General features: G+C 37.7%; 1 protein-coding gene across 1 annotated transcript in view; it reads left to right on the top strand.

The window, feature by feature from the left end:
* The window catches only part of MMP2 (matrix metallopeptidase 2), a 183,508-nt gene that overhangs the window by 81,109 nt on the left and 86,865 nt on the right, over window positions 1-15,534 (top strand). Inside the window, exon 7 of the mRNA XM_069216277.1 lies at window positions 12,136-12,309. Within this exon, the coding sequence (XP_069072378.1) occupies window positions 12,136-12,309 (174 nt within the window). The remainder of the gene's footprint in view (window positions 1-12,135; window positions 12,310-15,534) is intronic.

The raw sequence follows: 15,534 nt of genomic DNA, 5'->3' as shown, positions 1-15,534 counted from the left end.
ATGGTATGGTCATGCCCTGTTATCCACATGTACTGGAACACCATCATTTTGACTTTAGCCCCCTTGGTGGGGTTGTATATTGAAGCACACCCTTGAATAATGCTGCTCGACATACTGGAGGATCTGGGGGTGGGTCCAAGAGAGAATAGGATACTGGTGGGTTTGGGCATGTTGATGGCTAAAAGTGATACAGCCAAACACTGGAACTCTCCTGTAGCCCCAGCTATACTGGCATGGACAAATAGCATGGACTGGTGTGCCAAGACTAAAGAGACAACATACATGGCCAGGGGATGGCCCTATAAATACAAGAATGTCTGAAAGAAAGGGCGGATGCAGCATGGACTAGATGGATGAAGGTGGAATGGCAAAGTAGTATATAGCTTACCCGTTAGATGCTATAGTGGTAGAAATTGGGCTGTACCATCTAAACAGTGTTTATTCCAGACACAAAACTGTTTGTATTGTTTACAGTAAAAATAAAATGTTTCTATCAAAAAAATCTATAGTGAAATAAATTAATGCTCCTGGAATAACAGACCAACCCATATTAAACTACTATCTGTAAAAGATTTGGTGAACGCTTACTCCAATGTTGGCAGTAACATTGGGATATTCATTACCAATTGTTCAGGTGAATATAATTCAGAGCATCCTGATCTTTTAGTAGGATATGCCATACTCTCTTCATAGCTGAAACTCTATTAATACTGTCATGTAGTACAAATATAACGCAAAAGGGCTTGAACGGCCCAAAAATATTGAAGTCTGGTATTGCAAATACCCCTTCTCTTACAATAATGTAAGTATCTCTAACCATATGTGTTTGCTCTTTCCAACTCCACCAGTCTAATTAAAAGTTGAGAATTTAGGATAATATCACCATTTTATCAATGCACTTTGGTCTGCCATCAACAGTGGGAAATGGATCCGTTTGTCCACTTTAGTTGTGAGTTTGTCAGTTTCTGGCCCCATAATTGTCTCTGATAGTTATTCCTTTAATCAATGGATTTGTACTCCTGGATTTCATGAAGACTAGGTACTCAATTTTAGTGCATATGATAAATCAATTAAGACTGCCCATGCGGTCAATAGAAATAGAAATAAATTACAACATATTTTAATTCATATTATTGCAAGACAGTCTATTGCGTCATAAGATTTCCTGAATCACTTGAAATAAGTTAATTGTTGATCTCACCTCTATGGCATTGCATATTAGAGAGTACCAACCTCCTACTGGTTAATGAGAGCCCCCTGTGGGAATGGTCGACTCTGAGGTGACAGGAAAATGGCTCTGTAGTTATTGCAAAGACTAATGGGGACAACTAACATCCTTGTCTGGTACCTCTGTAAATAGGGAAGGTGAGAAATATGCTACTACTGATTTTGCCCTTACTATTCAGGTACATTCACAGTGGATTTATGATTTTTATTATGTAGAAGCTCAGGCTGAATCTGTTTAAGGCCTTTCTCGTGAGTATTCATTCAGTGACTCAAACAATTTTCCACACAAAAATTACTGACCAACAGAGGCCTAGTCTAATCTGGATTAACGTGGCAAACAATGTGCAAAAATTGTGAATGGTCATCGTACCTGGAACTAATCCCGTTTTTTTGGGAAGCAGCAAGCCATGCATCTGGGGTATAAAGTAGTTAGCCAGCACTCAGGCAAGTATTTCACATTCTAAGGATAGCAACAACAGTAGTCTGTAGGATCGACATTTTAGTGGATCCATGTCTGGTTTTTGAGAACTATTATTATGGCTTCTCAGCAGGCCTTGTTGTGATGTCCATCTTGGACCCATATTTCTTAGCCTTCTTTCGCATTGCACATTTTACATGTTGCACATTTTAGTTGCATTGCATTTTTAGCAGTATTATGTTTTACATACAAGCTTACATAATATTATTCTGAGAAGGCTGGGTACACAATGGTTGTTTCTTGTTAGCTTTCTTGACCCATAATCAGGAACACTCTGCCCAAGACTACATACAGAACGAGATTTTCCTGGTGCTGTGTTGCCAGTTTAGGTGACAGCTTCTAATACCAAGACAAAACATCATGTCAGAGCTCCATCTTCTAGCATAGTGCAGTTTTATTATATAAGCAATGCACTGACCAGAAGGGTCAAAGGGGCATTCCAGCTGCAACCATCTTAGGACCGCTACGTTCAGCAATGCAGCTTTACTGCTGCTGATTCACCAGCCTCCTGACAAGGATTGCCACTCATCACACAGGCACACTCCTGACACCAGTTTGAGCTATGAGGCTCAGGCTAATCCCTTGCATTGGGCAGACAGAAGGGTACACCCAAATATGCTCTCTTTAGGGCATTAGGGCCAAGTCGGAATTTCTAGAATTTCTAGAACTGATTAACAGTGGTGGGAATGTTCATTTCTTTGCACTATTCATAATGCTGATTATTTTGCATTGTTTCATCTGCCTAATTAAAGCAGTACATTCTCTCTCTATAAGATTACATTAGTTTCTATAAATATATTAGGAACTTTGAATGTATCTTCTTTGCATTTTTATCTTGACACGCATAAATAATATGACAAAAAGATGAGATCTGTTTCCACAGCTTCCCTGGGGAGTCAGAGTGTCATGTTTCAGTTTGCCACAAATCACCTTCTCCCTGTAAGGTTAGAGGTTCAGGTGAGGCACTGCGAGCTAGCCAGGAGCAGGGCCAACATTTTCTGATGGTGTGGAAGGACTCTGTCCCCCACATTCTGAAATTCTGCCATCCCACATGTACAGTCCTGTTTCATAATAGGAACCACACCACAGTTGGATGTAGTATGTCTTCTTCTAGTGCTTACAAACTGTGAGCTATTGAGGGCAAGTAGATCTTTGTAAGCTGTATAAAGTGCAGCTGAAAGGCCATCTGATACCAGAGTGATACAGGAAGTCAGGGCATAAAGGATAGTCAGAATTTCCTTTAAGGGGGTATCAGGGCCTCTCTTCGACCCTCATCTTAACATACTATTGTCAGCTCATTTATGTATTGCTGTATGTAATTGGTAGTGGCTTTACTACATGTAGTATATAGTTCTAGTTCATAATATTCTATGAATAATTTAAGTATTACAACTGAATTTGTAGTAATTGTTCCTTGTTCAGCCATAAGTGCAGCCATCAGGATCCCTGAGCATCCAGGCCATGGAGTATCCTGGCATGTCACCCATCCACACTTCCTAGCTTAGAAGTTATTACCCAGAAAGTCCACTTCACTTTCTGCTATTTCTCGGAACTCCTGAATTGCTCCATTCGATGTTGCAAGGGTATTGCCAGGTGGAGGATTCAACAATCCTCATTCAAGTTAAGTAATTTGTTTCCCTCTTGTTTATCTAACTGGTTTTGTACAGCCATTAATACGGCTGCCTGCTTGGCCACTCCCCTTATAACTAAACTATTTTTAAAATGACCCATCACCTGGAATGTGTGAATACTGTTGTGGTGTTGATGATGAAGTATTCACAGATTTCTCCAACTACTTTGTGTTTAAAAAGAAACATCCCTAAGGGTTTCTAAAGGGAACTTCCATTGTTTACTTTCTATAGCTCTAGCTGGCAGTCCAATATGTAGCATTATGGAGTGAGTGGTCAGATACCATTCAAAACAGATGATTTATTTCAAAACAGATGATTTATTTCAACCACCCAGCTGGATAGTTGTTTGGAGGATAATCAAAAATGTGTTCTTGGCAATGAGTATAGCAGAATAGTGTGTATATATTCAGAGATTTGGGTGAGCAACTCTCCAAATATCTTCTAGGCCCTTTATTTCCTTAAAAAACTTCAAGATTTTTGCTAATGATTTAGAATGGGTTGATGTTTGGTCTGACCTGTCTAAGGTGAGGTAAAGTGTTAATTTAAAATCTCCCCCTCCTCTATTAGATGATATGTTTCACTTACATGCTCTGGAATGCATTGTACATAATCAAATGTGCTTGGTGAGTCTGTGTTGGGGCCATATTTGTTTACTAGCCTAATCTAAGTATTCAGTATTGTGTCTTTGACAATAATATAACAACCTACTGGATTACATTGCTACTCTTAAAATCATAAAATATTACGAAAGTCATACCCCCCAAGTAGGATGTGCACAAAGTAAAATATCTGTCAGTGCCCGACCTATTGACAGACTTTTTAGGTCTGTCTGGTGGTGTGCTTTTTGCAGCATTGCAGCATCAGTGGTATGCCTATTGAGGGAACGCTCTCATTGTTAGTGAAGACTCCTAGGACATGGATGTCTAGGCAAGTATGACCCCATTGTCTTTTCTCTCTTCACAACACAACAAATACATTGAACAGACATTGCACTACAGGCTGATCGGTTAACAACCTGGACTCCTGCCTGCATAGAGGAGGCAGAACAGACCTCATTATTACCTATTGTCCTGATGTTGTTTTCATTACTGAAAGATGGTTCCCACCCCATTTCTACACCAATCTCAACATCCTGGTCCCCCTTGACTTTGAGCACCTTTCCTGCCACTCAGACTATTTGCAGCAGTCTACTGCACACACAGGCCCAGTATCCCCTTCTGCACTGAAATATGTAACATCAAGACAACAGTCTGAACTGGCTAATTCAACAAATTATTACCCAGCAACAGGTGACACAACACCCAAAGCTTTTATGGAAACTTTCCTCAATCTACTAGAAGCTGCTGACATCATAGACCTTCTTACTTTACCAGCTCATTCAAAAGGCAACAACCAGATCCTTATTTGCACAGCTAGCACCAACCACAAACCCCAACTGTCACTTCAGCATTACCAATAGAGTAACAGCAAATGATTCTAATTTACAGTTCCAGTCATTCAAGAACTTTCCTATTAACTCGTTCCATGATAAATGAATTGCCCTGGCCAATGCCTCTAACCCTGGTCCAGGCATCAATGCCCACTCCATACAGACTACAGCTGACATCTATGTTTCTGGCAAAAATCACAGACTAATTGTAAGTCATCCACACAATTGTAAGCCCAAGAACTCCCACAGAGTAAACAATTATTTAAGAAGGCAGGAGGAGGAGTAGCATTGATCTTAACCACTCGGAAACCTCATTGTCCTGTAAACTCTCTAAGCATCCCACAGAAAGCTCTTGAAAGAAACTGTGACATCCAGTACACCACACTCATCACAGATGCATCCAACAGAAGCAGAAAGCTCTTCAAAGCAATCAAGCATTGCAGTTAACCAGTCTCTCACCTACGCTTCAAATATTTCAAGGAAAAAAGCATTAACATGATGCTAGTAAAGGTTGAAATAATTATACAACCTCACAAAAACAAGTATCCTCAACTATCAAATCAACAGTACCACCTCAGGATAGATTGAAGTAGACTCACTCTCACCCCCTCTCTACTGAGAACTATTTGAGTCTTGAGTTTCATATAACAAACTCAAATAGTGCATTGATCTACCCCATTAGACCATAATCTAGCACTGTTTTTGGACATCATGTATTCTGAAATAATCTCTCACGATCAGTTTTCAAGTTCTTTAGAAAAAGGAATGATATTTGAACCACCAGTGCAGCCGTGCAGTACTGAAATTTTTGTTATTGACCTAATTTAGAAAATTCTGTTATTAAACCTTAGATTCCCTTTTAATGCTGCACAATTAGTCCTTGAAATCTACAGGTCTTCTGATAAACTGTCAACATTATTGTTAGAAATGTCATTGTATGGAAGTAAATGTTCAATCCATAAGGTTGGTCAAAGAAGGGGGGGTTACTGACGTTGACAGTCCTCCTAGGGCACGTAGTACCTCTATGCATTTCATAGCTAAGGAAGGCAAGGTTTAAACTAAAGTTCAATCAATATAGAATAATCAAACCAATGAGATCCAGATTCTCAATCTTCATCATTTGTTTTGATGATTATGTGGATGGTTTTAGTAGTAACGTCAGACTTGCATATGGAGAATTCCAACTTTGTAGAATAGATAGTAGGTCTTAATAAAAGAAATAAAACGCAAGGTCTTGAGCATTTAAAATAACACACAGAAGTCTTCAAACACACCCTCAAAATAAGTATTAAGTAATTTGCAGTTACCATACCGCAGGCAGACCAAGTTTTCAATAAAATAATTAGAGTACTAGTTAGTAAAGTTAATAGAATTCTAGCAGTATCAGTCGCCAACCAAGCCATAGTCATATTTTAGACTGGATACTGTGACAGAAGAGGCTGACTTCCTGCAATACTACGCATTTTAGGTAAAATAGTTTTTGCTGATATGAGTCACTTAATTACTTTCTGTAAATCTCTCAGTAATGCTTTACATCTCTTTGCGTTTGTCTGGATCTGATTGTTTCAGCATAGCTCTTCACATCTGCATAATATTATATGTACATAGAACTGAAGTATGTACACTGTGGACTTGATTCGCTAAGATAGATTACACTTTTGAGTACGTTTACACTTTTAAGTAAGTTTACTAGTTTTCAATATTCATTTACTGTAGTAACTTAGATTTTTGTATTCAGTCCAGCATTGCACGATACTGCAACAGCGTCCCATAGAAAATAATGGCAGTACTGGTCTAAAATTAAACCTATTAGAAATTAGCTTAAATGAAATTATTTAAAATAGCTAAAAATGTGAGGAAATATAAATGAATGTAAAAAAATATAAAAACTGTACACATTTATCACTTAATTATAATATATGTAATAACCTAGTTTAAATTGAAAAATAATGCAACAGATATTAATATATGTTGTTAAAAATTAATAACATTTAAGATGATGCCTAGTTTTTTGTCCCCAATCTTAACTGGTTTGTTTAATTTGGTTGTATGTTCAGGACTACCACTTTCCTGGTCAGTCTATTACCCTACCTGTTTACAAAAAGGGTTTCAGGGACACTCCATGTTGTTACAGGCCTATCTCCCTGATTGATTCAGCAGTCAAAGTAATTGGCAGGGTGACCTTAGAAAGGGCATTGTCTTGGGCAGAGGATGGATCTATTTCACTTGATCTGCAATATGGCTTTTGACCCAGTTTGGGTACCTGCAATCAGTGTTTAAATTTCTACATGCTAATCAGTAAATATACTGTTGCAAAATCTGTTTTTTTGTTTATTGGATATATGGACTAATCTTCCGCCTTCGATAAGGTAAACAGATTGAAATTGTGGCAATTTCTTTCTAACATGGGTATGGATACAGTCATCATTGTTTTTTTTTGCGGTTTGCACAGAGGCATGAGGGCAGTAGTTTGCTACAATACAGATGGGACTTGTTCTAGTTCCTTTAGATTGCCGAGTGGGGTCAGACAGGGACGTATACTGGCTCCATTTTAGTTCATGTTGTATGTGAACGATCATGGGGCCAGGCTACTTGATAGACCAGAGGATTGTCAGTGAATAGACTCTAGGCAGATACCTGCTCTGCTTTTTGCGTACAATACTGTTTTGCAGGCAGAACTGCCCTGGGTCTCCAAACACTTGGATGGTTTTGTACATTACATGAACAAGTTAGATCTCTCTATTAATCATAGCATATCGCAGGTGGTGGTGCTGGTCCCAAGAAGACAAAGTTGAGATCTTTTCAGGTCCAAGGTAATAGGCTGTCTAGAGTCCAGACCTATACTTATTTTGGTGTTGTTTTTGATAATCATATCACCTGGGGTCCTTTGTTAAAATTAAACAAATTAACTTTGTCTAAAAATATCTGTGCCCTTTTTCCTTTCTGCAAGAATAGGTAGTAAACCACTTGGAGCTCTGTTGATTTATCAGGCCAAATTTGTTTCAGTAGCTACCTATGGTAGCGATGTATAGGGTCATGTCAACTCAATGGAACTCCAAATAGTCGAAAATTGATTCTATAGGCGTTTGTTGGCAATTCCCACTTCTACCCACGCTCTCATGGTTCATGAATAGTTAGGGTTGCCATTTTGATCTTATCTTAGTACCTTGCATCCAGTGTTGAGATGGTTGGCCACCTGGGTGTATCCAGAAAACTCTTTAGGTAGGGAGCTACTTAAAGACTGTTTGGGGCTTGATGGGTGGAGTTTGTTCAGTTGGTTGACATAGATCAGGGACATTTTTGTCAAATTAGCTAGGCCAGCTTTATTTGAGTCACCCCTTTCCATAACCAAATCAGATATAGCATGGACTCGGGAACATTTTCTGCTGTAAAGCACAAGAAACCCTCAGTTCGAGGATATGCACTGCTTCTCATATGTTCCAGCAGCAAACCTTATTTACTCAGTACTTTCAATTCTCGCCACAGTTTCCTCCTTACCAGATTTAGGCTCAGTCAGTTTTATTGCTGATGATATATCCAAAATCTGTCCTGTGTGGTGCCAAAACATGTTCCTGTACTTGTGATATTTTTTCTCCTCGTGGCCTTTTGCATTTTATCTTTTTTTTGTTTTAGCTTTTCTGTGACCCCTTGTTGAATGTTTTTAATACCTTTAATGAAATCCCTGCCCTTTGTACAGGCTAGGCCTGCCTATCTGTTTCTACAGCTTTTACTCTTTTATTCAACTTGTGCAGTTGCTTGTGTCCTCTCCTCATCTTTGAGGTTGAGAAAGTTGCTTGATATGTTGGATAAACCCACTTGAATGTCTCTTTTACCTGTGTTTTGCACAATGCACTCTAAAATGTTTAGATTTTCTGGTTATTTTGTTTTTAAATGATTAGGATAAGTACATACACCAAGTCAGAAAAAAACTGTAGTAGGTTTTCTAGTGATTACATCTGCTGGTTTTAAATTTGTTGGATCTGTTTTTAACATTATGTTAATATCTGCAGATTTAGTGGTGGGTTTGATATTGGTGGGGCAGCTTTTAAGTTATATTATCCCCCTTTCAATTGGCATTTTAATGGTTTAAATTTTACAGTATGAACCTTGTCAAGATAATTTATCTAACAGATGTATCACCTTTTTATGCACTTTCATGGCCTTATGTAAGCCGGGTAAAGTAATTCTTGGCTTGGCTTATTTACATTTTATTACAAAAATGCCTAATAACCTTTTTGAAATTAAATGATTTTTCATTCAAAAAAGTTATTAAATATTTTATAATTAAAGAAAAATGTACTATTTTTAATATATGTTTAAACATTAATTTATGTTTACTTTTATATTTATCAAACACACAAAAAGTGATGGAAGGATGGTTGCAATAAATCTAACCACTGACAATCATTCCGGTTAGCATTCCAACAGAGCATTCTTTTGCCCATGACAGGGGGGCACCAATCAAGGTGAAACCAGTCTTTGGTTGCTTGTGTTGCAGTTCAGAAAGGACCTGGTTTGGCAGTTTGAGCTGGACTGTACCTACTGAAACAGAGTCAGGACTTAAATGCATATGGTCGGGTCTAATTTGAGGTGGCATGTTGGGCAAAAGAAAGATGGGCTAGAATGCTAATTCAGGTGACTGCCAGTGCCACTGGTTAGACTTATTGCAAGCCTCCTCCCATTACCATTTGTGTGTTTATTAATATTTTTAACTATTTTAAATAATGTAATTTATTTAACAATATTTCCTATGAGTTTTTATTTTAAGTCTCTAAATCCATCATTTTATATGGGAGAGTATTACATTACCAGTGGTAGGCCGTGTGTAGTAGTGGACTTATTACAAAAGTGTGAGGTACTATAAAAGTGTAAGTTGCTACAAACATGCAGTTTGTGAATACTGAAAAGTAGTACATTTAATCAAAAGTGTAAAATTACTCAAAAGTGCAGTGTGCGAATCAGGCTCTGTGTGTGTGTGTGTGTGTGTGTAGTATTACACCTATTTATTTCATGTCTTAATATGTGCTAATTGAAACACTTAAATACTATACCTTTATGTTTGCTTGCAGATAGGCTTGGTGGAGGAAGGGCACCAATGTTTTTTAGCGATAGAGAGACTTACTAGTCTTAAACCCTAGTTATTAAAACATTTTGGCCTTGCTCACTCAGTCAGGAAATCCTGGTTACAACCCTACTCTTCCCTGTTAAGTCTTAAAAATTATTAAAATTGATTGGCTTCCAGTATATAGTTGCATCCTTCTTTTTCATTTGACAATATGCAAAGGTAAGGTAAAATCTTTCTTCTAAGCATCCCTCTGACCTTGTTCCTTTATGCCAGCAAGAGGCAAATTGCTTTTAGCCTTGTGCAAGCACTTGCCAAAAGAGAACTCCTCAGAAAGCCTGGTGGGCAAAGAAAAGGAAGTTAGAAGCAGGTCAAGGAAACACGTTTAGTAAACCTGGATGCTGAGAGACATTGTTCAGTTACCAAAGGGCAACTTTCACAAATCAAGTCTCCTTTCCTCTTTGAGAGTTGTGTAGCTAATCCAGGATACCCAACCCCCAATGTTACTGCTACAAAGCTTGTGGGGCCCAAGAATGACCTCTTGAGCAGGGAGGTTCCCAGCTTCCCAGTCATGTCAGTAATGCACTGATACACATTCAAGTGATGGCTCCAGACTTAACCAGGAGGTTGGATTAATTAAAATATATCTAAAGTCCAAGCCTGCAGTGTCCTCAGTATATATGTAGAGCCACACTCTAAATATCTAGCATTTATGCATGTAATTCAGCACACTTTCACCCTAGAACTGGAGCAGAGACCATCATTTCAACTGTGTCTGACTAGAAATGTGTTACTCAATACTGCAGCTACACCATCATGACCTTGTACATGGAAATGCTGAGCATCCTGAACACAGCTCATTACAGCAGTATCTTTAGGAGTTAATCACTAAATTGTTAGTAAAATTCCTTCACTACCATCAGAAAAGGGCAGTACTTTCTAGTCTGAAACAGCAATCTGGTGAGATTAGGTCATGGCAAGAGGCAGCGTTTCCTAGTAAAGTTTCTGCTACCCATTAGTGTTGAAATTTCAGGCAACCATACTCAAATCTACATGGCTAGCCCACACAAAAGAAGGATCACGCAGCTTGTGTCCACTGCTCAAGAGATTCCACTCAGCATAGAAAATTGTTAATTGGTCATAAAACAAGTGGTATCACATCCAGTAGAATTTAACGGCATCTGCTGCTGGAATTTAGGTGCAATTAGCCTAACAAAACAAAACAAAAGTATGAAATGCACATATTTGAACAAAAAGCAATGATGAGTGGCTAGAAACAAGAGACAATGTTTCACGGTCTCTTGCAACAATCAATAAAAAATGTCTCACTGACATCCCATTATACTTCAATAAGGTGAGACTGAATGAGGAAACAGCATCCAATAAAGAAGAGTCTCATTTACTGTTGTCTCTTCAGTCTGCTTGAGGATGTGAATGTCTCAGAAACTGGAAATATGCTTCCAAATTTACAAACGCCATTAGTATAACATATGTCTGGCAGAAATAAAGTTGTCTTTGACGCAAACAATAAACTCATCGCTGGAAGCAGAGCATGTGGTGAAGATTAAAGATCACATGAGTAACCAATTTCTAAGAGAACAGGCAGCTTACTCAGGCCCTAACATTGTCTAATCTGCAATTTCCAATTGGAAAGCAACCTTCTCTTGTTATCTTAGTTTATTCAACAAAACCATGGCGACAGGACGCACATATAAAAAGAAATTGTGTGGTATGAACAGTAACCATTATTTCTTGTGGTCAATGTCTGATATTTTAGCCTGGGTTTTCTTTGAACTATTTATATGACTACTATATAACCAGTTAACCAAAATCATATTACATAATTTAGAAAACAAAGACTGGTAATATACGCCCATTTTCCAAAGATAGCCTTTATTGGTAATGTGGGATCCTTGGCCATTGTACAATCCACATATAAAAAATACCATTACATTTTTGTATTAGACAAGAGTTTTAACTAGGCTTATGTTTTTTAAATAAACAATTTTGGTTTTAATCACAGACCTTTGACGAGACGTTTTTGAAATGCTACATAACGTCAACTGCTGCTTCAAAGTGGATGGAATGCCCACTATTGTATATAAATGTTAGCTTTCAATTGCATATTGTGAAATATAGGTGTTCATCTTTATAAAGCACAGGCAATACTTCTGTAATACTGACCCATAATGAAGACTATTTCAAAACTATCTGAGTGTATACAAGTATACAAATAGGAGACTAAACACAATGATCATTTGGCCTGGAAAGCTGTATTAACAACTTTACTTTATTTTCCCTTCTCTAGCTCTCACAACTGTTGGAGGGAACTCAGAAGGTAGTCCCTGCGTATTTCCCTTTACCTTTTTGGGTAACAAATATGAGGAATGCACAAGTTCTGGACGAAGTGATGGGAAGTTGTGGTGTGCCTCAACCAGCAACTATGATGATGACCGCAAATGGGGATTCTGCCCTGATCAAGGTAAATACTTATATGGAGTATGGCTTTTTAGGTAATAAAGTGCCAATACTTGAGTATGTCGGAGTCTGGAAACATTTCTTAATACATAGAAATGCCAGCATTAAGCACTGAAATACATAATCAATATGAACTGTTTAAAAAACGGCATGCAAGTGAACCAACAAGTGTCTCTTTTCCCAGATGTCTGTTGCTCAGCGCAGGGTTGTATTGCTCTGAAGAAAGGTTCAACATGCCAGCGTTACTCATGCATACACTTATCTGTGAATATTTGCTTCAATTTAGAACACATACCATGAAGTACAAAATGACAATGTTACCAAATTACAACATTTTAAACAAGATTGACAACGTTAGCATTACACTAATGACAAGATGAAGTTGCTGCTGGTATTAGACTCTATTTTTCATATTCTTTTGAATGATTTTGCTGTATTGATTGCTTTAAAGCATAACTGTGTACAAAGTGACAAATATGTTTGTCATAAAATAGTACACACTAGAAAGCCAGCTACCCTATACAGGTACTCCAAGCAGGATTCTGTCATGATAGAGTGATCGAAACAGAAAAATACCTTTACAGAAACCCACTGCTCGGACATTGTTAGAAAGAAAACTAGTTTTAGGTTCCCACAATGAAAAATCTGCTTTTTCAAAAATATGTCCTTTTTTTAATCACATAAAATGTTTTACTTAAATAAAAGAAATTAGTGATGGTGTAAAGTGACAGAGCAAGGATTAGTGACATTTATAAAGTTAATTAATGTTACGATTTAGGGTTATTGTCAGGATTAGTGTTAAGGGTTGGGTTTACTGTTACAATCATGGTAGTGTTAGGATTAATTTTAAACATGCCATTAGAGTCAAGTTTAGCATTAAAGTAAGTGAAATAATTAGCCTTAGGGTTCTGTTTTGGGTTATGTTTAAAGTCTCAATTAGGGTTTCAGCCAGAGTCAGTGATAAGGTTAGAAGGATATTGAAAAATTTATTTTCACTCTAAAGGCATCTCTTCATAGCTGTTTCTTTTAATGAGTCTTTCTAATATTAAATAAAAACTTTTTGTTCAGGTTCTATACTCTAGTTTCTCTGAAAACACACTGGAAAGTAATTTTTTTAACAACATGTAGCAACATGCATCCCACTGAAGCACAATACTTCAGTTTTGCAACCCCTGTTAATGTAGTTTCCACAAGATTCTAAAGGAGATGTAAAAAAGCATAACTTTTTCATGACTGTCAGTACCTGTGTACTATTTATCTCAGTGGCAGGGATGCCACATGTTGAGTGGAAAAGTGACTAAACGTTAGTGAGGGAAGGGGAAGCAAAAACAGTGGGGAATGTAAGGTGGTCCCCTAATTGCAAAGCTATTTGACAGCAATAAGATACCTGTATTTCAGTATCATCTACATTTTATTAAAAATTCAGTGAAATATAATAAATGAGAAAGTGGATCACATAGATATTTAAAATTGATCATTTTTAAGCAAATTGATTTGAGCTTCAGGCTGAATTTTATCAACCAGATTTTCTCATTATCCTGATTCACTCAATTTCAGTTGATATTAAATTGATAGAATCCCATCAAATTTAATTTGATTTCTGAAATGTAATCAGATCTTCATAGGTAAGAAAATGCAAACCTGCATTATGAAAGGATTATTATAACTGCAGGTTAGTGTCACAAGTTCTCAGTCCATACAGTAATATACAATGGAAGCCAAACACAAAGAACCAGTGAAAGAGAATAAACGTTGTGATAATCAGATCTGCACTTGTAATGTGCTAAAGAAACAAAGTCTGACTAATGTATTTGTTTGATTTTAACTTTGTCTGAAGTGCGCAATTACCAAAGGATGTCCTAGAATCAATGGAATAATAGTAATGGGCACATTTATATTTGCTTCCTAAAAGTGTAAAGTTGTAATCGTGAGAGAAATGTTTCTACAGACAAAATGGCTTTCAGTATCTTCACAGTGAAAATAAAGTTGAACACATTCCCAATCAACATACTATTATTATATAGAGTTTCAGAATACATCATATGTTGTGAGCATTTGAACAATGGATATTTGTATTAAAACCCTAGTATCTTGGGTATTCAAATGTCAATCAAGTAAATTTCTATTTGGAGAAGAGCAGACATTGACCAGTCCCATAGCGGAAGTGAGCCTCTGAACAGTTTGGAAGGTCTAAATAACATTTATCTCTGGATCTATTTACAACAATGCTGGTCATGAGTTTGTGATCTGCATTTATTTCAATTATTACTCTCACTTCTTTAAAGACAGGAGTCATGATAATTTCTGTGGAGGCCCTAATTTTCTGAATGGCACAGTCCAGGCAAGGGTTCTTGTACCTTGCAATAGAAATCTTTCTTATGATTAATCACGGAGCAGACACATACAAGATACATTGCTTACAGATTGGATTTCTTTCAGTCAATATCAGGTAAAATATCTGAGATTTATTGACAAGTGAGAAAGACATACTCAAGATGTGACCCAAAAAAGGACCAGGTAATAACTTACCTCCAGGTTGCTTTTTAGATAAGATCTTCCTTCCGGTTTGGAGAATGTTCCGGCAGGGGTATTGGAAGGGTTCCCATTTTGAAGGTGCACTCTGTGCAATGCCAATTGCCCACACAATAATATATACCATATTCACCTGGTCAGTTAATTGTGACTCACTCCGGAGCACAAAATCCAGGACTGAAACAGAGTGTGAGCAGTTTAAATTGGAAAAGAATTAAAAACACAGTTGGGCATAATGTCTTACCCACATTGTGGAGACCACTACAGAGCAGGATGTATCGAAGGTAGAAGGCATTATTGGCACCAATGAGGAGAAAGAGTACGAGGGAGGTGAGTCCACAGGTAGCTTGCACTAGGTCACATCTGGAGACACCGAAATCAACACAGAAGACAGTAATGACTAAAGCCAGGCATCTATCTCTTTCCCTAAGGGTCTGATATTGAGGCAGAGACACAGGGCCAAAAACGAAGACCATGCTACGGTACATGAGTACTGTGCTCCTCTATTGTCAACACACAAAACACAGCTGCAAGACTTGTTGAAGCCTTGCCCTAGAGTGGATCAGCCCAGCAGCCCACTATTCAACACAGGTCTTGGTGCCCGGTGACCAAATGGTTGCAGTCAACACTGAGACAAGGCTTCAGAGCCAAGAAAGGATGACAGGTCTCTCAAAACTGATCAAGCACTTAGCCATTA

This window comes from Pleurodeles waltl, chromosome 12 (genome assembly GCF_031143425.1).
Source record: "Pleurodeles waltl isolate 20211129_DDA chromosome 12, aPleWal1.hap1.20221129, whole genome shotgun sequence".
NCBI lineage: Eukaryota > Metazoa > Chordata > Amphibia > Caudata > Salamandridae > Pleurodeles > Pleurodeles waltl.
Note: the sequence above shows the minus strand (reverse complement) of the source record. Positions and strands in the feature narration are given on the sequence as shown.